At 46.9% G+C, this 24,145-nt stretch overlaps 1 protein-coding gene across 1 annotated transcript in view; it reads left to right on the top strand.

Annotated features, from left to right (window-relative positions):
- MARCHF10 (membrane associated ring-CH-type finger 10) overlaps positions 1 to 24,145 on the top strand; it is an 85,365-nt gene that overhangs the window by 55,563 nt on the left and 5,657 nt on the right. Inside the window, exons 7-11 of the mRNA XM_054511160.2 lie at positions 4,471 to 5,890; positions 11,308 to 11,477; positions 13,813 to 13,922; positions 22,562 to 22,675; positions 22,729 to 22,861. Coding sequence (XP_054367135.2) covers positions 4,471 to 5,890; positions 11,308 to 11,477; positions 13,813 to 13,922; positions 22,562 to 22,675; positions 22,729 to 22,861 — 1,947 coding nt within the window. The remainder of the gene's footprint in view (positions 1 to 4,470; positions 5,891 to 11,307; positions 11,478 to 13,812; positions 13,923 to 22,561; positions 22,676 to 22,728; positions 22,862 to 24,145) is intronic.

The following is a 24,145-nucleotide window of genomic DNA, read 5'->3' as shown; positions in this document are numbered from 1 at the left end:
GAAACCACTGAGCATCCCACTTCCTCACCACCCAATGAATGCTGTAGGCTTTATTTTAACATGTGATCTATGCTTTGGTGGACACCTGTAAATATAGAACATGGTAGTGGCTTGGATGGCTTGGATTAGAGGCAATGAGAGCATATGTGAATCTACAGCGATCAGATGTCACAGGCTTCTAGTGATCTAACGCCTCCTGTTGAGAAGAGCAGACCTCCCTTCTAATTCCTCCCAAGTCTTCTTTCTCCCAGCCTTGGAGCCTGGGCTGGTCATGTAGACATTCTGGGTTATGGTTCCCTTGTCTAAAAATCAAGATAATAAAATCTACCTCTCTGCATTGCTATAATAACTAAAGGAAATAATACATTGATGAGCACCTAGCTCTAGTGGGTACAAACTATTGTTAGTTTCTCTCCTGCCACCTCCCCAGTGGCCCTAGTAAGCCCCTGAATATTATCTGAAAGGTGAGGTTCCCCATGCCTGGAACGTTCCCGAACCCATGAGGCTCATATAATCCTCCGCCTGTTCCCAGAAGACATTTTCTGTTATCCTGACATTCACTGAGAATTTGTCCTAATTTTCTGGTATATACTCAGTTTTTTTCTTATATAAGGATAAGGACTCCTTGTCTTCCCCCAATTTTTTCCTCACTAGTCTCCAATTCTTTCTCTCACATTCTAAAGTGGTTTGCGTAAATTAGAATAGGAGCCAGATGCTTGAATTGTATCAGGGAGAGATTTGAAGCAAATGTGACAAAGAAGTAATATATAGAAAGCTCTTACAAATCAATAAGAAAAACACGAATACCTAACAGAAAAATGGGAAGAAGCATAGCAGGCAATTTCCCAGAAGAATGCAGGTAGCAAATAAACATTTGAAAAAAACAAAACAAAACAAGTTGAATCTAAGTAATACATGTAAATTTGCACGAGATCTATTTGGCCTCCCAAATTGGCTAAGGTTTTTAAAATAATACTCAATACTGGTAGTGAAATGAGTAGCATTTCCTGGGCACTGGTTGTGTCAGGTTCTATGCCAAGCACTTGCTGGTGACACAGCTATGAGAGATGCCTTCATATCCTACCTGTAGGGTAATTTGGTACAAACTGGAATTTGGCAACATGTGTGAAAAGTCTTTAGAAGGGTCATCTCTTTTGACGTAGCAATTCCGTGCCCACAAATCTGTTCTAACGAGACACATAGTCAAAGATGTATGAGCAAGGACATTTATCATGGGGTAATTTGTGACAGCAAAAACCATGAAACAACTTACATACCCAGGAATAGGAGAAGAGTTAAATTATGATACATTTATGTAATGTACTTAATATCCTGTTCTTTTTTAAGATTTTATTTATTTTTATTTATTTATTTGACACAGAGAGAAAGACAGCGAGAGAGGGAACACAAGCAGGGGGAGTGGGAGAGGGAGAAGCAGGCTTCCCGCTGAGCAGGGAGCCCGGTGCAGGGCTCGATCCCAGGACCCCGGGATCATGACCTGAGCCGAAGGCAGACGCTTAACGACTGAGCCACCCAGGAGCCCCCTTAATATCCTGTTCTTAAAGAATAATCGAATTTATGGCAGGAGATCATGGTCACAATAAAAAGTTTAGGGAAAGAAAGCAGGACATAATGTTGTATGTACCCAAATATTCCAATTTTGGGTTTTTTTGAAAAAGTATGTCTAGAGAGCTCGGAGTTGTAAATTCAAATGCCTTCAGGGAACAGGCAGATATGGCAGGAGAAACACATATCCAAGGCTGTGGGGACTGAGGTAAACCAGAACATACAGCCTCCCCCTGCAGGTGGTTGCCTCAGAGTGCAAAGGCTGAGCCAAAGTACTACCGCAGGATGAAAATAGCCCGGGGGTCTTGAGTTGGCAACCCACCTCTGAATTCCAGAAAATAAGCAACAGCCATCTGAGTTTTGGATTTTTTCCTTCTTTTTCATCTTCTTCTGAAAGCTCCAAATTTTCTCCAAATGAATAGCGACTACTTGTATAACCAGAGGAAAATGTTAAAGGTCTATGGCTGTTGGAATGTAGGAAAACTACTGGTTGGTCAAGCACATGAAGAAGTCTAGGCCAAAGACATAGCCTGAGGGTAGATAGATGCTTTTTCTGGCTTCATCTTGTTGCCTCTATACATTCGGTCACACCTAGTTGAATTCCCGGATGTGGGAGGCCCTCCCTTCTGAGCTGAAGTCCACACGGGGCCCAAGAGGCATTCGGCAGAATCTGTAGGGCCCGGTCTATGAACAGCACATCCCGGCATACCAAAGGGGGTGTTTAGTCCCAGCCCTAGAGCTATGAAATCTGCTCCCTCTCTGATAGACGTAAGAAATCGGGTTAAAATAGCATAAATATAGAATGGTGCAGTCTGCCACCTTTAGGGGAAACACGCCAGGAAGGCCGATTGAACCCTTAAAGAGGAAGGCAGTGGTGGTGACAAAGAAGAGTGAAGATGCGCTCCCTGCGGTGCACTGGGACCCACAGGAGCCGCCCCGCAGCGACACTGGCTTCTGAACGCCCGTGGTTCCTGTTGAGCGTCCAGTCCCGTGTTTCAGAAGCTGCCCTAGCTGCTGACTTTGTGTAGGTGTCTTGACGCCCAAATTAAATTGGCTCAGGGCAGAGGGGCAGCGATGTCTTCAGGGACAGACCAGAACATTCAGGTTCCAGCGCTGGTTAGCTAATCTCCGAGGCCCTTCATCAAATTCAAAATGAAAAGTAATCAACCAGAGCCTGCATTTCCAAATCTCCTGTTATCGCTTCCCTCCGCCCCTCCCCCGCAAAAAAAATTATCAGGAGAATTCAGTTGGTCACATAGAAGCATGTGTCCCTCAGAACGTGATCCAAGCCAGCTCCACTCCTATACGCACACCGCCAGATGCTCAGAGCTTCCTGGAATTGCTGATACATCCCTTACTGGGGGTTCTAAATCCCACGAGGGGCCTGAGAGTAGAGCTTAACTGATTTCTGGAAGAGCTGATGAGTAAAAATGCACACCGCGTAGTCGCTGAGTGTCCCATGCAGTTAACAATAAAAGAGGCTTACAGAGTATTAGGACGTTAGAAACTGGTGCTCCCCGCGAGGCCCTCCATTAAAGTGAGTCAGTATTGACTTGGCCCTTGGCTGGGCCAGATGCTCTGAGGATTTGCAAATCAAATCCTTGCGTGAGCTAGTACCCACATAGGCCTTCCTGAACCCTCGGAGTCCCGTGCCCTCTATGCGGTGAGTGTCTTCAGAAACTGAACAATAAGGACAGCAGCACCTCATTAGATCCTGCAGGACAGCACAAGGGGGACAGGGCAGGAAGGAACAAGAAAGGGAAATGGGATCAGAGAAGTACTTTCAGGGTCCTATCCACATTGCAAGGGTAAAAAAAACCCCGAGCAGCACACACAACATCACAATGGATTAGACAGATTCTCATTTTCGCGAGGAAATGGGAAGGCCAGCCAGTTTCTTAAGGGGACACAACCTGTAGCAGGCTTGAGTTCGAATGATCGCCCCATCACTTACTAGCAATACGATCTTGGGTAACTGATGGGACCTCCCTAAGCCTTGGTGCCCTCAGTTCCAGTGTGGTGTGATCGTGGTACCTGTTTCCTAGGGTTGTGAGGCCCAACTGGGTGTACGTAATACCGTTAGTATGGTTCCTGGCCTGTTCAGTATAAGCCCTCAGTAAGTAGTGCTTATTTGTTATTTTTATAAGGTAAGTTTTGACCATGTGATTTCACCGCTAGAAATTCCTACCCATTTGGGCACTTTGCCTCCTCCTCTCTGTACATCTCTTCATACTTTAGAATCAGGAGGTAGGGGGGAAGAAGTCTATCATAGCCAGAGGTTACAGATCGACTGGGGGGCTAGTGACAAAGAGAAGGTAATGATCTCATGAGAGTTATAATTTTTATTGCACTAAGCAGTAAATGTAACCAAAATCATCAGGGTAACTGGACACCAGCTTCTAGAGCCTTTCCGCCGATCTGCCAAGGTAGATTATACTCTCCTTAAGATTTTGTAAAGCTGCGTGTGAAGCAGGAGTGTCATAAATGTATGCTGAATGAATCCAGATGAGGGGGCACTGCTGGTTTTTGTAGAGGTCTGGTTTTCCTTCTCCATAAATACTGGAACGAAAACCACCATTTGAGAGATTTACCCATTATCAGCCCTGGCTGACCTGGACTGGACAGTCTTCCCAAAGCTTCTGCAGAAAAGACTTGTATCCTCAGGGTCACCCCGTCTCCCCAGAACCAGCCTGAGCTCCACAAATGTACAAAAGGAGAATCCAAGAAGTAGTAAAATGAAACTAACTCTACTGTCCTCCTTTTGTACCTCCAGCCATTTTAACCATGCATATTTTCTTCTCTAGGCTTCTTTGTTGCCTTGAGGGACTCTCCCTCTTGGTGTTAGAAGTCTTTCATCCATGAGCACCTATAGGAGAATGATAAACTTGTCTTTTCTCCATGCAGATCCAGTAGTTCAACAAGAGGGCCCAATGTGTGCACGTGACACTAAGCCGAAGAGGCCAACTCGAGAGAGAAGCAGCTTAGTTTCATCCTCACAGCTAATGACCATGACTGAGAATACCCCTGAGAGAGCCAAAAAAGGAGACCCAAGTGCTCTTTCCCAGAATGAGCCACATCCAGGCCTATGTCAGGCCTTCCAAGAAACAAACAGCCCTCAAGTGTTGAGTGAGTCCTTGGGGCCATCACTCCAAACCACCACCACGGGAGGACCAAGAAGGGCACCATTTAGGTTCAGAGACGAAGATTTTTATTCCATTTTGTCATTAAACCCTGGAGGAGAAGGTGATGACACTGAAGAAGAGACCCTAGTAGAGGAAGAAATTTTATTGGCTGGTATGCACCCGCCTCGTTCTCCTCCCAATCATAAGAGAAGTCGATTTCTTGGGATATCAGTCTCTCAGGCCAAAAATAAAAATTTTGAAGAAAATCCCGAAAATTGCAGAGCTAATTCTGTAAGAAGAAATGAGTCCAGTCATGGCTCATTAAGAATAAGCAATACAATGGTGCCAGTGATAGAGCCACCTCCTGTTGGGCCAAGGGAGTTTCAAGACCCCGAGCCACCTGACGGGGGGTCTCCTAAAGACAATGACAGTGGTAACAGTGAACATGAGGATGGCACCTTTCCTTCATGGGACACAAAATCCGACACTAGTCTAGATGGTGACCTCAATGCTGAAAATGGATTTAGAGATTGTACTTCAATGGAAGATAGGCCTGGTACCCGCGATTACGAAAGAGATTGGCACGCCTATTTAAACAGTTCTAGTAGTTCTCTTGACCGTTTTCTTTCTAGTAGGCCAACGTCTCCAAGATCACCAGTGAATTCATCTTATAACACTCCTGGATCATTAATGCATTCTGCTATGAGAGAGGATATTCCAGTAGATTTGTCAATGTCGTCTACCTTCGTTCACGGTGCAGACTCAGAGGGAAACTCAAGGTTTAATGTTCGTCAACCACTGTCCCCCATTAGAAATAGGAATCCATATGTCAGTGCTGAAAACCATAGTTATTTTCCAGTAAACAGTGCACATGAATTTGATGTCAGGGGAGCAGAAGATGTTACTTTAACAAGCCCATCACAGGGGGCTCCATTATACACAGAAGACCTCTTACTCCATCCTCAAAGCAACTTGTCCTTGGTGGAGTCTTCCAGCTCCTCTCCATCAAGAATGAACTTACAAGGCCATTTGCATGTGCCTGGGTCCCTGCAAGAAAACATACCTTTTACTTTCTTTGCAGTTTCTGATTTCCCAAATCAAAATGATAATGGAAACAGACCGGCAGTCTCTGCTTTCCTGGATGAAAAGGAAGCCACTAAGATAAAGGCAGACCCCGACAAACTCAAGAAATTACAAGAAAGGTGAGGAATTTTCATAATTAGATGTGTATACTTTTTTTATTCCATGCTCCCCAGGTAGAAATAAGCAGTATCTTCATTAGAGTGTCATGGGAATTTTATTTTATTTTTTTTTTAAGATTTATTTATTTATTTATTTGACAGAGTGAGAGAGCACAAGCAGGGGGAACAGTAGAGGGAGAGGGAGAAGCAGGCTCCCCGCCAAGCAGGGAGCCCGATGTGGGGCTCGATCCCAGGACCCTGAGATCATGACCCGAGCCAAAGGCAGATGCTTAACCATCTGAGCCACCCAGGCGCCCCATGTCATGGGAATTTTAAATCATAGATAGGCCTTTCTTTGGCATTTTAATAATTGCTTATATCGAGGGAATTGTCTATTTTGTTGCTCTTAAAATATATGTATCTATGAGGAAAAGTTTGGTGTTCCAGTTCAGTCTCTTCAGTCTTCTCAAAGTGTTTTTTTCCTTGAATACCATAACTTTAAGGAAGGCAAGTTTGCTAGACATGAGGGGGTTTGGACTGCTACGTAGGGCTAGCTCTTCTTTTTTTTTTTTAAGATTTTATTTATTTATTTGAGAGAGAGAGAATGAGAGACAGAGAGCACGGGAGGGAAGAGGGTCAGAGGGAGAAGTAGACCTCTCGCTGAACAGGGAGCCGGATGTGGGACTCGATCCCAGGACTCCAGGATCATGACCTAAGCCAAAGGTAGTCGCTTAACCAACTGAGCCACCCAGGCACCCTAAAGGCATTTTCTTTTTTTAAAATTTTTTATTCTTATGTTAATCCCCATACATTGCATCATTAGTTTTAGATGTAGTGTTCCATGATTCATTGTTTGTGCATAACACCCACTGCTCCATGCAGAACGTGCCCTCCTCAATACCCATCACCAGGCTAACCCATCCTCCCACCCTCCTCCCCTCTAGAACCCTGTTTGTTTTTCAGAGTCCATCATCTCTCATGGTTCGTCTACCCCTCCGATTCCCCCCCTTCATTCTTCCCCTCCTGCTACCTTCTTCTTCTTCTTTTTTTTTTTCTTAACATATATTGCATTATTTGTTTCAGAGGTACAGATCTGAGATTCAACAGTCTTGCACAATTCACAGGGGCTAGCTCTTCTTACCAGCAATTAAGAACCAGGATTTTTACGAAAAGGTTGCTATCTCCCCAGAGAGTGAACCACTCCTCACTTGAAGTTCACCAGCTCTCTCTCATGGAACTTTGTGCAAATCCAACCAACAGCTCTAGAATTTGAATCTTTCCAACCAAAAGGCCAGTCCCAACCAGTTACCATGGTTACCTGGGTTCTCTGCAGAGCAGTGCTGGGGTAACCACTGTTTCCATTTCCTGTGTGTTTCTCATGCATGGGAGAGAAATAAGATCTTTTGTGTGAATTGCCCTTTTCTTTGTTCTTTACTGTCTTGTAAGATGATTGGGGATATTTCACAACTATGAAATTTGATACTTTTTAAAGCCATCATTAGACACCATGTCCGGATTCGACCGTTTCCTTTATGACAGGTGTTACCACACCCTAATGTTGGCTTACTGATCTGGAAATGGATTCTTTGAATGCAAGCCTCCTTTGTGTATGTTGGTACGGCTCATTTGGGCCATTAATTATCCAACTGGTATTCATTTGCGAGTGGGAAAATTCCATGGCAGTGAATGAGAGTGCAGGAGGATAAGACAGGACACAGGATGCACCCCGACTACTCCTCTAGGTCTTTTATCCAACTGCAGGAATGAGTAATTTTCCTGTTGGCGGGACCTTTTCTTTTCCATATTACACAAGCTACCAGCACACTGACCCATGGTTAAGGGCCAAAAGGCCTCACATGCACCCATCTACACCTACCAAGAAATACACCTTCAGACCCACTTGTCGGGAGTCTGGACTTTCCACCATCCCAAAGCGATGCCTTTGGGCTAAAAATGATTTCTTTTAAAAGTGCATCCACATCTCGATGTGGCAATGCATTAAACAGCTATGTTTTGTACTTTATCAGACACCCTCTTTTTTTCTGTATATAGTAAACCTTATGCTTTTATTATCTTAAAAATGTTCATTTTAGGAAATAGGAAAAATATAAACTTCAAAGAAAAATCACCTGTAATCCTACAATCCAGAGATAAGCACTACAAAAAACTTTGCTTCCCAGTCTTTTATCTTTGCATATAAATGTGATTTTTAGTACACATTGGCTCATATTTTATAATATGCCTCATTTTAATATTTCAAAGCCATTTCTCAATGCCACTTATACTCTTTAAAAATTTCCCCTTGGTTAGTTACTTTAATGCATACAAATAATTAGGGAATTTGAAATAAAACAAAACCCAAATATCCCTGTGCCTACTTTCCAGCTAATAGAACTTTACTGGAGCTCTTGAACCCCTCACCCACCCTATCTCATCTTCCTCCCTCATCTACGCCCTCCCAACCCCTTCTGCCCCCAGGAAACCATTCTTGCATTGCATTTATCATTGTTTTGCTTTCAATTTTTAAAAATGTTTTATTTAAGTAATCTCTACACCCAACATGGGGCTCGAACTCACAACCCCAAGATTAAGAGTCGCCTGCTCTTCCAACTGAGCCATCCAGGTGCCCCTCCTTTGCTTTTAATTTTGTTGTTTTTGGAAGTTTTTTGCTTTCTGGTTTTCCCATAGGAATATATATATATATAAACAATATATTGTGCACATTTTTTAATTCTGTAGAAATGTTACCATTATTTCTAAACTCTGTAGAAATGGAATATCTATTCCTCTGTGACTTGCTTTTTCCCCTAGCATCGTTAGCGAGAGGCTAACCTTATTGATATTTTTGGCTTTACTTTGTTCACTTTCATGACTACAAAGTAGTCTGTTATATGAATATACTACAATTTGGCCATTTTCCTGTTGATGGGCATGGGGTTCTCTACTGTTTTCTGCAGACAGGGCAGCATAAATGTTCTTGCAAATGTGTCCTGGTGCACATGGGAAGAGTTCTCTGGGATATTTATCTAGGGGTGGAATTGCTGAGCTAGAGGTTAGTGCACATTCCACCATGCTAAATAATGACCGTTTACTGTCTTACTAGGAATGTATACGGTTGTACATCCTTGCCAGCACTTACATTGATTGGCTTTTCTTTCTTTTTTTTTTTTTTTAAAGATTTTATTTATTTATTTGACAGCAAGAGAGGGAACATAAGCAGGGGGAGTGGGAGAGGGAGAAGCAGGCTCCCCACAGAGCAGGGAGCCCGATGTGGGATCATGACCTGAGCCGAAGGCAGACGCTTAACCGACTGAGCCACCCAGGCGCCCTACATTGATTGGCTTTTCAAAATTTTGCCTCTCTGATGGGAATAAAATGATAGTGTGGCTTTGATTTACATTTAATTTCATTGACTGTTAATGAGGCTAAGCATTTTATGTGCTCTTTTAAATGCCAAATGACCATTTGTGTTTCCTCTTCTGTAAAACACTTGTTTATATCTTGTGCCCATTTTTCCTTTAGAATATTTCTCTTTTATTTCAGGAGTCCCTTATACATTCTGGCCACTGATCTAATCCCTTAACAGCTATGTGTTGGGAATATCTTTTCCCAATTTGTAGTTTGTCTTTCCTCTTTCTTGATATCTTTTAATGAAAATAAATTCTTAATTTTAGGGGTGCCTAGGTGGCTCAATCATTGAGCGTCTGCCTTCGGCTCAGGTCATGATCCCCCGGTGCTGGGATCCAGCCCCACATCGGGCTCCCTGCTCCGCGGGAAGCCTGCTTCTCCCTCTCCCACTCTCCCTGCTTGTGTTCCTGCTCTCGCTATGTCTCTCTCTGTCAAATAAATATTTTTTAAAAATAAATTCTTAATATTAATGAAGTCACATGTATCTTCTTTATGGATTGTGATTTGTATCTTCTTTTCTTGATGAAGAAGTCCTTTTGTAACCTAGGGTCATTATGAGATGCTTCCTATTTTCTTCTAAAATCTCTATAGTTTTACTCTGCACACTTAGGACTTAATGTGAAATGGGTTTTGGACTTAAATGTGAAGTGAGGTTTAATATGTGGTGTGAGGTATGCTTGATGAACTCCCAACTATCGCAAAATCTTTCCCTGCTAAACTGAAGAGCCATGTCTGTCATATAACATAACTATAAATGTCTGAGTCTGTTTCAGAGCTGTCTATTCTGGCCTGGTTTTTTTTCCTAATCCATTACCACAGCATCTTAATGTCTGTAGCTTTTATAAGTTTCAGTAGCCGATGGCACAAAGCCTCCTTCCCCATTTTGTTCCTTAAAAGTCCTTGACTATATACATTTCAGAATCAGCTTGTTGGGATTTTCATTGAAACTGCATTGCATCTATAAATTATTTCTGGGGAGAACTGACATCTTGGAGATACTGAGTCTTTGAATAATATGGTATATCTCTTCTTTTGTTTATGCCCATCATGGAACACTATAATTCTCTTCCTTTTCATTGACTTCCCTTTCCTGGGGAGGAAGGTCTCTGAAAAAACTGAGCACATACGTCTCTCTCCAGAGGAATGCCCTTTCTTCCTTTTCTTTGATTTTAGTCCCTAGCCGGTTTCCTTTCCTTGCCCAGACAGTCCCCAGTCCATGAGGATCCTAAAGAATAGGTCTTAGGCTTCTTAGAGCCTCCCTACATGAACATCAACCGGCTAGTTTTCACTCATCCTTTATTAGATACAAACATATTTGCTTCCATTTTCATAATTCCATTTGCATCAGATTCTAGCAGCTTACATTCTGGAACGTTGGCATAATTTGTTGGCCAAGTGTTGTGCTATTGGTGAGTTCATGTCCAGGTTCATTGGTTCATCATCATCCCGACCAACATCTGTTGAGTGATCTGTGTGTGCAAATACTTCACCAGACACCAGATGTACTTTATAGTCTGCAGAACAATTGCCCCGCCATCATGGCATCCAGTCTGCTCACAACCCTGTCAGCTACGTACTGGTGGTATTATCATCACATGGCTTTATGCATGAGGAAACAGAGACCTGAGAAGCCGAAATAACTTGTCCAGTGTCATCAAACTCACAAGTTTCAGAGGCAAGCCTCAGACCCAGGCCCCCTGCCCCCAGATCCCCCACACTCACCAACACGGCATACCACTACCTTCCACAAGAGTGGGGCTCCCAGCCTTTTCCATGGTTTCCTCTAGATTTCTGGTGGCAGGGCTGGTTCTTGTGGTCGGCTCACATGTGTCAGGAACTGCCAAGGAGCTGGATACAAGGCTCCGTGCACTTACTATCAGTCACCTGGAAGAATTTTCAGTAGGGTCGGAAGGAGCCATGGGGAAGCCCAGGCAGCCCTCCCCCTTTAACGTCCTGGGAAGTGGTGTTAGTAGTTGTAGTTTGTAGAAACTGTGCAGACCCCTGGTCACCAGGGCTTGTTTTCCATTTAGTCTCCTGGAGGAGGACTCGGAGGAGGAGGAGGGAGATCTGTGTCGAATCTGTCAGATAGCCGGGGGTTCCCCAACCAACCCCCTCCTGGAGCCTTGCGGCTGTGTGGGAAGCCTGCGATTTGTTCATCAGGAGTGCCTGAAAAAGTGGCTGAAAGTGAAAATAACATCAGGTAGGTGGGGAAGGAAGAGCCGCAAGCGTGCCTCCCATATAATTAGTGGGATGCTGCAGTGTGGGACTCAGAGCCTTGAGGGCAGCTCCCTCTCCTCAGGGAGCAGTCGCCGGGAGAGCCGTGGCCCCCGAGCCCAGGGCTCTCGTTCACAGCCCCACGGACAGCAGCCAGACTAAATGCTGCCTTTAAATGATGGGAGGGACATGAATTTGTTTTTCCAAGTCGGAGAGAAGAATCCTGGAATCTGCTCTTGAATCCTACCCCGCCCAAGCCTGAGCAGAGATGCTAAGTTTCCCTCCCAGGAGGAAAGAAACTAAAATAGGTCCGTGGTTGAACCTCAGCAAACACACAGCAAGCCATGCCCGCTAATGGACACCTGGGAAAAATGGTTCTGCTTCCTTTTATCTGTGGGAGAAGGAGGGTGTCACCTAAGAAACCGAGCAAAGCTGCAATTTTGCAGTAGGGGCAGGAAAAGAGCACTGATCTCATTTTCTAGAACCATATTAGATAAAGAGATCTCCATGTGCTGGCTTTGTCAGCTCTGTCTTTTGCAGATCTTATAACTGAGTGTGAAGTCCCTTCTCAACTCCCCGGGGAGGCTATAACCTAAATACAGCCACATGGGTAGGTCAGCTGGCGTTTTCTTGGCAGAGAACAGGGGATTTCTTTAAAACTTGATTTTGGGGAAAGAGGACAACTTGAATAAAAAGAACAGGGAAAAGCAATGCAAGAACTCAATGACAAATAGCCACTGTGTCCCTGAAAACCTTTTACCCCACAGCCAGGATCCTCTTTCTCTCCTCTTCCATGTTCTCCTCCTTGGTTATCCTTCTTCCAGGCAGGGGGGAGGGGGGGACACCTAAGAGCCTCATCCTGTCCCCACAGGGTGTGGCCACGCCCCCTCGAGAGAAAGAGGAATGGACAGTGGGACCATCAGACTAACTGTCTCCTCCTGAGCATCTTCCCAAGCAGGAGAAACCTAGGCCCACCACCCAAGCTGCTTAAACACATCTCCCCATAGTGAGCTGGCTACTCAGTCCTTCAGACAGGGAGGTAACAAGGGGATCTCGGCTGCTAGTGACTGCTGTGCAATGTCTTATCTTACTACAAATTTGGACCAATTAAACATTTAGCGCAGGAAAAAAATCACTCATGAAATGTGTAACAGAAGCCTGCTAAATGCTTGTAAACGCCAATTTCAGTAGAAATCGGAAGACCCAAGGGACACTCAGAAGCCTAAAGTATTACAGAACAGTGTTAAAAAAGAAAAAAAAATCAAGCAAACAAAATGCAGACATGGGATTATTGTTTATCCTTCTCTTTTGAAGTTCTCTATTATTTACTATTTATGTCCCCTTGAGGCAAAGTAGAACTGGGGTCTAAAACTGCACAAACCCTATCTTTACCAAATAAATGCAGATAACTAATCAGTCCTCTATTTTGCTAATGCATAAAATAAACACCGGCACATCATTAGCAAAAATGCAGCCACCCAGGCGAGGGGGAAAGACGTAGAGCACAATGTTTGCTTCGACACAGCATTCACCCAGATGTGAACACAGCATGGTCAACACAGATGCAGGTCCTGCATCTTCCAGTTTTGCTTTGGGGACTAGGATAAGCGGAGCAAAAGTGCTGATCTAGCATGCACGTTTAAAACAAAAACAAAAAAAGAAAGAAGGAAGGAAAGAAAGCCACTGCCACAAAGGAAAGCTTCTCAAGTTTCTTTTCCCAGATGAAGCTGAGCTTGGTCTCAGGTACTGCTTGTGCTTAGTCCCCATACGTGGCCCCCGGCCCCCTCACTTTCTCAGGTGGGACGTCACCTGGGTGAGGGTAAAGGCAGATTTTGGAACCACGGACTGAGAACAGCTTCTGCCATCAGTTTGGTCCCCATCTACTCATTTGCTTGGACCTATGTTTGGTCTGTCAGAAAAACGACAATAACACCACCACCACCACCAGCCAATATTCACTCTTTTTGGCAAACACCTGTGTTACAGACTCTCAGCTTCTATGTAGCAATTCCAATTTTATGAACCAGTACATTTATATTTAAACAGAAAGCAAGACCTGTTATTTAAAAGTCATGGGAATTTCACTTATATGAAGCTTGCATAATAATGGAAACGATTATGAAGGAAATTTTCCAGATCTCAAATTCAAGGCCCTTTTCTACAGAAGATGGCTGACTTTAAAAAAAAAAAAAAAGGGGTCACTGAAACTCAGAATTCATAATACACATGAGTTCACTCCCAAAATGTCAACACGAAGAGATACAGAGTGTCAACACATAAAGACCCAGGGTTATTTGTAACAAAGAATTCTTTAATTTAAGGAGCGGATCTAGGCGCTGTGAAGACCTGTGAGATGTGTAAGCAAGGCCTTCTGGTCGATCTGGATGATTTGAACGTGACCGACTTCTACCAGAAGCACCAGCAATCCCGGGTAAGAGACGCTCACACCACTCTGCCTCCGCAGCAAAGTCAGTTAGAAAGCACGGCGGGAAGAAAGGTTTCTCTGATAAGAGGAGTGTAGAAGGCCGGTGCAAGGGATGAGGCTGGGAGCGTCCCCTAAGCTCACTTCTCCAAGAAGGTGTGCTACTAAGTCAGACCATGCTGATGCATGGGGGGCGGGATTCAAAAGTTTTTGCCACCCACTCCCGCTATGGTCAGGAACAAAAGTAGGAAGCCACAGAAACTGACTGGACACAGAAATAGGAATAGTCTGGCAAGCTCCACACCCAAGTTTGCTGAAGTAATAGAAGTTTAATAGCAACAAGGCAAAAAAAAAAAAAAAAAAAAAAATCAGGGTCTTGGAGGAAATGGTTCCCAAATTATATATCAAGTAACTCTAGGGTAATAAGAAACTGCTTGGGGCACTTGGGTGGCTCAGTTTGTTGGGCGACTGCCTTTGGCTCAGGTCATCATCCTGGAGTCCCGGGATCGAGTCCCGCATGGGGCTCCCTGCTCAGCGGGGAGTCTGCTTCTCCCTCTGACCGGTAGGGGTAGCCCTCTTATGTGCTCTCTCTCTCATTCTCTCTCTCTCAAACAAATAAAAAAAAAGTCTATAAAAAATAAAAGAAACTGCTTTACTCAAAGTTAATAAACAGGTTATAAGCACCTAGTGTGTGCTTTTTAGTACCTGTGAATTAATTCTCCTGGAGCATTTGGATTGTAATTCTTTTTTTTTTTTTTAAGACTTTATTTATTTGAGAGAGAGAGAGCACAAGCAGCGTGGAGCCCAATGTGGGGCTCGATCCCAGGACCTTGGCATCACGACCTGAGCTGAAGGCAGGTGCTTAACTGACAGAGCCACCCAGGTGCCCCTGGATTACAATTCTAATGCTGTGAAAAAGTTAGTTAACCCTAGGGGGACAGGTGATTCATGTTCAGGATAATAGTTAATTGTTCAGTTCTCGGGAAAACAATCCTTTATTTAGAACTGCACTGCCCAATATGGAAGCCACAGGCCACATGTAGCTATTGAAAAAGTAGCTGCTTCCACTCAAGATGTGGTGTGTTGGGCGCCTGGGTGGCTCCGTTAGTTAAGCATCTAACTCTTGATCTCAGCTCAAGTCTTGATCTCAGAGTCATGAGTTCAAGCCCCACACTGGGCTCCACGCTGGGTGTGGAACCAATCAATCAACCAGTCAATCAAATGTCATTCTTAAGGGGAGTCACTTTGGCTTTCAGATCATTAGCCTGTGTCCAGACCTAAAGCACAGCTGAGTCAAAATGCTGTGCGTGAGTCCAGGCAATTGTTTAGTTACCTTTTGAAAATCCGAAAGCTGCTGGACAAAAGAATAAGCTACTGATGAGCATGAAAGACCCGAACAGTGCAAACAAGAAGTGCGCTAGATTGGACATAATGCCACACCAGCATTGAAGAGATCGGGCGTCAGGAGGTGGAAAGGAGGAAGAGAGGGAGGGGAAAAGAAAGGAAGAAAGAATTTCCTGAGAAATAAATTGTATTTTGACTCCATCCATTTTGAGGCCCAAGGGTCCTGAGTCACTCGGTCACCGCCCCCGGGCACGGAGATGAGAAAGTGAGGTGCTTCTGGGGTCCCACTAGTGAAAGGAAGCAGGCCGTTTCGGCACCTGAAGTCAGGGCGCCAGCCGGGGGGCAGGCAGCTTCCATGTGGTCACCTCAGAGACTATTTCAGGAAATGGAGCCTGTAGGACTTCCTGAGGACGACACGTCCAGACAAGGCCAGGTTATGTGGAATACTACCAGAACGGTCTGCAGACATCACGAGCATGGTCCAGCCCGGGGGAGTGCCTTAGCTAGTGAAGACTCCTGTTGGTTCCAAGCACCTCTGCCTGGTTCACCCTCTGTGAAGCTGCTACCACTGTGCACTGTTGGCTTTACCAATGGTATTTGCAGACTCGACTCACTAACGGTACATTTTTCCAGTGGTACTAAAATGTTTGCACTCCTCTAGCCAGAGGCAGCGTACCCCACCACAAAGCACACCAGCTTTGACTACAGTGTGAACCCAAATCTTGTTCCCTTCCCCAAAGTTGCTGTGTGACCTCAGGGAAACCACACAAACTCTTTGGACCTCCATTCTGTCGTCTGAAGGAAGGAGATCATTCCTCCTGGGATGGGATGCAGGAAAAAACTTGAGTACATCCTCTAATCCAGTGCCTGTGGAGAGAAAGATGCTCAGGGAATGGGAATCGCCATGTGATGGCCCCAGAGATGCTCAACCTCTCTGGACTCAAAGGAGGAAGCTAAGTGCACCAGGACCGGGCTAGGGTCCATCACTGAAGAAAGCCACCCAGCCCACGCTGGGGTCGGACCAATAACCTTGGCGTCACTGCTTCCTGCAGCTGCACATTCGAACAAGAACCATGAAAGGAACCTTGCAGCCAGAATCTAGGCAGGAGAGATGGTGGCACTCTCAAAGGGGGTGAGTGAGGAGAGCTGAAGGAAGGCCAGACGTGGGCAGGAAAAGAAGCCAACAAGGTGTGATGAAGCATCCTCGGTCGGGCACTGTGACAGTTCCTAGGCCTGCAGTGACAAGGGCTGGGGGCAGTCACCAGGATCGGGAGACCTGTAGTTATAGGAGAGAGTCTCCAACAGCCTCTAACCTTCAGGAGAGGAAAGCAGCCCTTATCACGCCCACTGCCCAGCAGAGAGAGAACAAGGAGAGTCATTACCCCAGCCGCTCTCTCCTCCCACCCTCTGGTCTCCCACCAGCACCTCCCATTGGTCAAACCCAATGAGAAGCCAGAGAACAAGGGGGCCTAGTTAATGCGATCCATTGAGATCAGCCTCTAGGCCACAGGGCAGGGTGGAAAGTGGATCTGGAGGGGAAGTGGAAAATATCCAGCACGGTAATTACTCTACATGGAAGCAGAATAGAGTTTAAATTAGTTTCAGCAAGAACCTGACAGGCCATCAAAGCCTTTTGAAAATGCCCTTCATTATAATCATGGGTAGAAACGAGATTGACAGGCCCAGCCTGGTGAGAGGACAATAGTCCCAAGAACCAACGTGCACTATTTACGTGCCGATGGAAAACAGTGGAGGGCTCACCCTTTCACAGCGGTCCTGACCGCTCCGATGGCCCGTTGTGAATTTACTAGAGTCTGTTTGCTAACAGTCGGGGTTAAACTTGAGACAGTAGGGAAGCAAGATTTAGACAAGTTCAGAAACTCTCCATGGACCATGGCATTAGTAACTGTTGTTTAACACAAAGACAGGGATGAGGTAATCCATCCTCGGCTCGTCCCCAGCTGAGGAAGCCCCTTGGCTTGGCCTTGGAGTTGATGTGTCTACCTGGGCTTCTGAGGGCCAGGTCCTTCCCGACTCCCAAACCTTGGTCCTCTGGGCCATCTTAGCCAACGCTCCTGGCAAACAGTTTCTTTTGTTGAGAAGCTGGGTAGCTGGTGCCCAAAATAGACATTTTCAAAGAAAGGGACAAAACCAGAAGTCTAGAACTGACTTCAGTTCAGCCTGGGTCTCACCTAACCTCAACTAACTTGCTAACTCACTAATTTATTCTCTTATGCATTTTTCTCATTTAGGTTGGTTGGTTTGTTTTTGCTTTTCTTCAAGTATAAAAATCACAAACACATAAAAATCTGTTATAATTAAAATTAACATTTAGCTGCCTGTCTTTTTTTTTTTCTATTAAAATACTCATGCCCAGGCCAGGCCCCAGAGATTCTGAATGAATTGATCTAGGATGGAGCCAGGTACCATTTTTTTTTTTGAAGTGTGGCAAAATACACATAAAAGTGCCTATTGTAAATCAGATCCTGTGCTGGAGTTACCTCGGTGCCCAAGATCAACACAGTCACTTCCTTCTGATGGGAGAAGCGTAGTGAGGGTACCCCCAGTGTGGGAGGATCACAACAAGGGACGACGTGCAGCCACAAAGAGATCGGACCCACTTTCAGGACCAGAGAAGGCTTCCCTGAGGAAGAGACATTTAAGAGCAGGAAGGAAAAAGAGGAGTGAGCTATCCACGTGCCTTTGGGGATCACTGCTCTAAACCATGGAGCAAGAATTAGTAGCATTGTCAATGGCTTTGGGGGTGTGGAGGGGCTCAGACCAGAGAGTTTCCCTGGTTTGGTTCGATGCACCTGAGTAGGGGAAGTGTGCTTGCTGCCCGTGGGCCCTTACAGGGCATCGGAGTCTGATTACCCCCCATCTCTCAGACACTGGCTGGTTTCTGTAGGCCCCACAGTGTCAAGGCTTGTTACTAGGCTTCTAGAGGCTAGATGAGGAGCTCTGACAGGCTGTGTGCAGCCGAGTGGCCCCATGAGGCCCCAGGACCTGGTGGCCCAATCATAGGCCTGTCGGGGCCGGTGGCCACTCAACCCTCCCTCCCTCCTGACTTAAAGAGGCCTAAAAAATTAAGCCCCACAGGCATCCGTCCCCCCTGTGAGTGCTGCCCAGGAAGGAGTCGTCCTGGGTGCAGGCTCCTTACCCAGGAAGTGGCCTCATCCTTGATTCTGGTTGGGGCACTCAGTTTTTGGTTGCAAGGAAGAACTCCTGGAATTGCTCAAAGTAACGTTCCAAACTCCAAAATGGGCCCAGAGGGAGCAGGCGGAAGAACAGGCAAGATCACAGATTGTACACTCAAATGCCTCAGAGGCCAGGCAGGTCGCAAATGGTCGGAATCCCGCCAAGTGTCATCACAACAGAGTGGTCGCAACGGAGGCAAAACGGAGAGGGCTCTCCCCAGCTGAAGAAGTCGTGTTCATCCATCCTTTCCTTCCTGCCTGCCAACCAGAGCACATCCTCTGGCCAGATTCAGCTGATCGGCTACGGATTGTTGATCCTTGGCTCAGAGCAGTAGTTCTCAACCATGGTGGTCCCCAGACTAGCAGCATCAGCATCCCTTGGGGACGTGTTAGAAACACACATTCTCTGCCCCACCCCCAGACCCCCTGAATCAGAATCTGGGGGAGGGGGAGAGGTGGTGCCCAGCAGCTATGTTTTCAAAGGCCCTTTCTCTAATTCTGGTGCATATTCAAATTGGGAGTCACCAGCGTCAGAAGTCCTGACTGAATGGGCCACTGTCTGGTCCAAAACTATACATTTTTTGTCATTCTTTCATCTGTACGTATATTTATTGAGCACACACTATCTAGCAGGTGCTGGGCTAGGCACGAGGAACACAGGCGCCAACAAGGCCCATGGGGTCCTTGTCCTGAGTCCTATCTTTCATTCTTGCCTCTTACAGGATATTTTTGTCTTGCAAAATACCCTGTCCCCTTGAATTAGCTCATTTTGCTCTAACACACTGGGGAAACAGGCAGGATGGCGGTGACTTCTCCCTTTTTATAAATGGAGTCACTTTGGCCATGCACAGTGAAAACTCTGCCCAAAGTCTTGGCACTTGACAGCCCCAGGCTGCCCATCCTGGGGGCCCACGCCCACTGCGTGATGGAGATGTGCTTCTGTCAGCAGAGGAGGGTCTCAGCGGGCCTCTGGCTGTCATTACTCTAAGGCACAGGCCTGGCTTTCCTCCATCTCAGCCACGGACAGATGTCCTTGGACACACGCAGCCACCTAATCACCCTCACACCCGGGAGCATCTCTTGAACACGTTTGAAGACTTGATAGAACATTCAGCCAGGCTGTCTGCTGCTTTGAGTGGATTATATTGAGAATTTCCATAGGTAGTAAATCTCTTGGCCAAAATGAATATTAAACAAAACGAAGGGGTGGGGGGGGTGGCAAGAGAAAAGAAAGAAAAACATCTGGCAGGCAGCCTGAGTGCTCTAGGGTTCTTGTCAGTGGCTTCACAAGCCCCCTCCCTTTGAAGCCTGCGCCCTGCCCCCTCCCCTGTCTACACTGCACATGGGGTGTCATGGGGTGACATGGGGTGGGGAGGGAGGGTGAGGCGCAGCTCCACAGAATAATGCGCCAAAGCCTCGCTCATTTTGCCCTTGCCAAACACATGCCCTGGAACTCTCTCTGAGAACAGGTCCCTCCCGCTTGTGGCTCGGAGCATGAGACGACTCTGGGTTCACTAGCAAATGCAGCCTCTGATTGGTCAGCCTGGCCCCTCTGTGGAGCATCACAAGCCCTGCAAAGGGCGCACGTCAAGGAGGCCGGCCAGTGAGATTTATGGCGCCGCGTGACAGGTTCCCTCCCACAGACCCGAGAAGAGACACAATCTGCTAGAAGTGACTTTTCAAATTATCTGCAGAAAACATTAGTGGATATTTTCCCATCTGCATGCCTCCGGGCCTTATTGAGTCATAAAAAGTAAATGATTTCCCTGAATGCTTTGACAAACCTGATAGTTCCAAGCCATTTTCTAGCTGATTGATTTGCCATTATGCATCAGAGTGTCTCTGAGCATAAAGGCCTCCTGGTGAAGAGAGTGCTGGAGAGCAAATCAGTGGCAGCTCGCGAGAGGCCACGCCAGCGCCCCCGGAGCCCCCCGAGAAAAGCAAACAAGGGACAAGGCTTGGTGTGTGGGGAGCAGCTGAGGGGTGGGTTAGGAAGGCTTCCCAGGGGCGGTAGCTTCTAAGACAGGCTGCAAAGGAGGTGCAGACTCTGTGGGGAGGGAGGGGGCGATGAGAAAAAAGTGAAAACAAGCAACTTCCTCTCTGCCTGCTCTAGGCCAAGGTCAGAAGAGCACAGAAAACATGACCCAAGTCTAAAAATAGGAGGCTGACTGCTAAGGACAGTCGACGGGAGCCTTTCAAGACAGGTCTGTAAGGAGAGCGGAGGGGCCTTGAGCCGTGACCTTGGGGCCAGTGGGCAAAATCCAGACTTGGACCGGACTCAGAAGGAAGAACGCATCGATCCTTGCTCAATTTGGGCACATTTTCTGGCAACTGTTTCGTCCTGGAAGAGGTGTGTCCTGGGTCAGCTTCCTGAGCTGCCCTGGATGGAACGGGGACAAGGAGATGGGCCCGGAAGGAAGGGAAAGGCACAGAGGTGGTCCCTGTGTCAGGTCTGAGCTTCAGTTATCCCAGGAAACGGTCACACTTCCGGCCTCTCCCCAGGGTGAGGCAGAGGGCCATGTCCTCTGCTGGGGGCTTCCTGAGCACCGGCTGGCCCACCCGCAACCCCCCACCCATGGGGATTTGACAGGAGGCCAAGTGGGGAGACAAAGCAGCAGAGGGGGAGGAGTCATTCCTAATGGCCCCTAATTTACTGAAGGTCTAGGAAGGGTCCCCAGGGTGAGGCTGTGCAGCAGAAGTTGCTCCAAGGAGCTGAGGACCGAGGAGCTGTCATCAGCCAGAACAGTCTGATCCTCCCTGGGCACCTCCCTATGCTCCGAGCACCAGCGAGGAAAAATAAAACACAACCCACCCACCGAGAAAAAGCAAAAACATTAACCGGGGCAAGATGCAGTGTATAAAAGCAAGGATTGGTAATCCGGGAGTAAAGGAATGATTGGAACAAAGGAGGTTCATCAGGAAGGCTTCTGCAAGGAGGGGACATCGTGAAAACTGGAAAAGCTGTGGACACAGCCTGTGAACAGTGGGAGGGGGACAATCAAAACAGAAGCACAAAACAAGCCAACTGACCAAAAGAGGAAGAGATGAGCCAAGGCCCTGAGGTTCACAGTCCATCTGGGACTCTGCCGGGCGCACACTCACTGTCTGGAAGTTAAATAATAGACCAGCCAGGGCGGGAGCCTCAGGTGAGACCATCATTAAGCCCAATTATAGAGAGAGAAACATACAGACCTAAGGCCTGGGGCCTTTTCTCTGGACAAACGAGGGATCTAGGGAAATAAAACTGCGCTGTGGCATCTGTGTTCCCAGTTCTCCCACAGAAACGTTTGCCTTCCTAAGACACACATCCCGTTGTGTTTACTCCTCTGCTCAGAGGCCAGGAGCTGCACACAGGATGACATCCAAACTCCCAGTGCTGCCTGATGGGTTCCCACCTTCCCATCTCCCCAGCTCATACCAAGAAAATGTTTTCAATCCAGAACAAACACCTTCCCCAAATACTCCAGCCACACTCGTGAGTAGGGAATGTTGCCCAGCACGTGCTCTGCTCTCTCCGCCCCCAGGCCTTTGCTGGCGTTCAGTGCCTCCGTCCGACCTCACCAACCCTCAGGGCCAACCGAAGGCCCTCCCGTCCTTTAAGGACCATCGAGAGGCCTTCCCCATGTCCTAGTAAACCCGTCTCTCTCCCCCTGTGCACCTCCACTGTAGCAGGCACATCCAGCTGGAACTGGAACTGTTTCTGAACAAGGTTCTCCCATGTCAGATGATGGGCTCCCAGCAGGTCACGGAGACCTTTTGCCCCACGTTCCCCACAACACCCAGCTCAAGGCTTTGACATATAACTGCCCCATAAATGTTCACAGCATGGGATTGAGCCTGAAGCGTGGAGCCCTCCCAGGGCATCCTCCATTCAGTAGTAAAGAATTCCAGAACAGCCGCCCAGCCTCTACGCTGAATCCCCTCTTGCTCTGTTCTCTGATCCCCAAGGACAGGCCTTGCCCTGGTGTCTTGTTACTACCCTCCACCCCGTGATTTCTTTATTTTTCGTGGGTGGTTCTTTCCTCTATTCTTTTTTCTCCCTCCGCCCCATGATTTAGATCATGAATATTTTATAGATGAACTTAAAAGTCTCCTTTCCATATTTAGGCACAGAATGAGCTGATGAATTCAGGCTTGTACCTGGTGCTGCTGCTTCACCTCTACGAGCAGAGGTTTGCAGAACTCATGAGGCTCAACTACAACCGAGTTGCAAGGGAGAGGGTGAGTCTGGCTCTGACCCGCCCCTTCCGGCCGCACTTCCCCAAACCTTGCAGCGCTGGCGATTACATGTGCAATCTGTTGAGGTCTTCGTGGTCACGTGGGGAGGCTATGGTGCGGTCATCGCCAGGACGCAGATGTGGCACGGATTCTGTGTAAGTGTACGCACGGTGGCCTTCGGGCCGAAAAGTAAGCGATCGTTGCATAATTGCTTACTATTAAACAGGAGTAGTAATTAAGTGGTCATTAATGGTCATAGAAGCAAGTGGGTCTCTAGGGATATTTGCCCCCCCAAAAAAAGAGGTCAGCAAGGCTGCCGGGGCTGGGCGTGCATTATGTCTGGGCAATGCCCACTGCCCAAGCATGGAGGGTCCATGAAAACCAGGAGACCTTCCCCCAAGGAGAACTGTTTCTTTAGCTTTGGTTCCCAGAGTGTGTTACCCCAGCATCTCTGGGTGTGTGAATGCCAAGAAATAAAGGTGCTGTCCCATTTGGCCATTAGAGAAGTGACAGTGTATTTACCAGGGATCATCACCTGTGGCTGCCCTTCCTTTAATATGAGAACCAGGAGCCTTCCAGGAGGCCAGGTAGTTTGGAGAGAGGAGCCTGGCCTTAGCAAAGTCCCCCAGAATGTCCATTTGGCCACGGTCAAGTCAGAATGCAGAGCTCCCAAGAGCCTTCCCTCTAGGCTAAATGCCTGGCTGTGGCCAGGCCAGGAAAGAGCACTCCCTTAAGGCCATGCCAGGGACTGATCTGCTTTTAGCGTTTAACACCCCTCGAGGCTTGAAACTTGACCTCTGCTCGCATTAGAAGGTCATGACTGGCAAGCCACAAGGCAGCTTTAGTGACCCTCTGCCACCCTATCCCATGTCCCTCCCTTTCTCTTGACCTTCTCTTCTCTGTCCCCTGCTTCCCATCTCTCTCCATGTCTCTCTCTTCTTCTTCAAGTGGGTAAGGGGCACCAGTCCCTGCCCGGAGGCTGGAATCCAGCGATTCCAAGGGTTCTTGACCCTGTTGCAGACCTTCCAATGACACCAGGCTGCTGCCATCCATTTGGAGTCATCCCTGTGAAAACTGCTGGGTTCCAACCGTTAGTCCCGAGAATTCTAGATTTGTCCCTTTTTTTTTTCTTTTTTCCTGGCGTAAAGTCTCCCTTTAGACTCCCAAGCTCTTAATGAAGAAAACGGACTGGGCCTTGGCCAAGAGATCTCCTCAGGAATCTCACCCTCTTTCTGACCCAGGCCTGTCCTTCCTTTAACTCTTCCATCGTTTTAATGGTGACATAAATTCCTCAGAGAAATACATTTAAAAAAAGGGGGGGGGGGAATGTACAGGAAGCAGGAAATGATCCTTTGTTAACATTTCCATAACCTCATTTTCATGATTCCCCATCTTTTTTAATGAACTTTTTACTGCACATTGAACTTCAAAGCACCCAGGGTTTGATATAGGTTACAGATGGCCATGACGTCA

Source organism: Mirounga angustirostris, unplaced genomic scaffold (genome assembly GCF_029215605.1).
Source record: "Mirounga angustirostris isolate CCGP_5_RB_7025 unplaced genomic scaffold, mMirAng1.0.hap1 SCAF_17, whole genome shotgun sequence".
Lineage (NCBI taxonomy): Eukaryota > Metazoa > Chordata > Mammalia > Carnivora > Phocidae > Mirounga > Mirounga angustirostris.
This window is presented reverse-complemented; position numbering and strand designations above follow the sequence as displayed.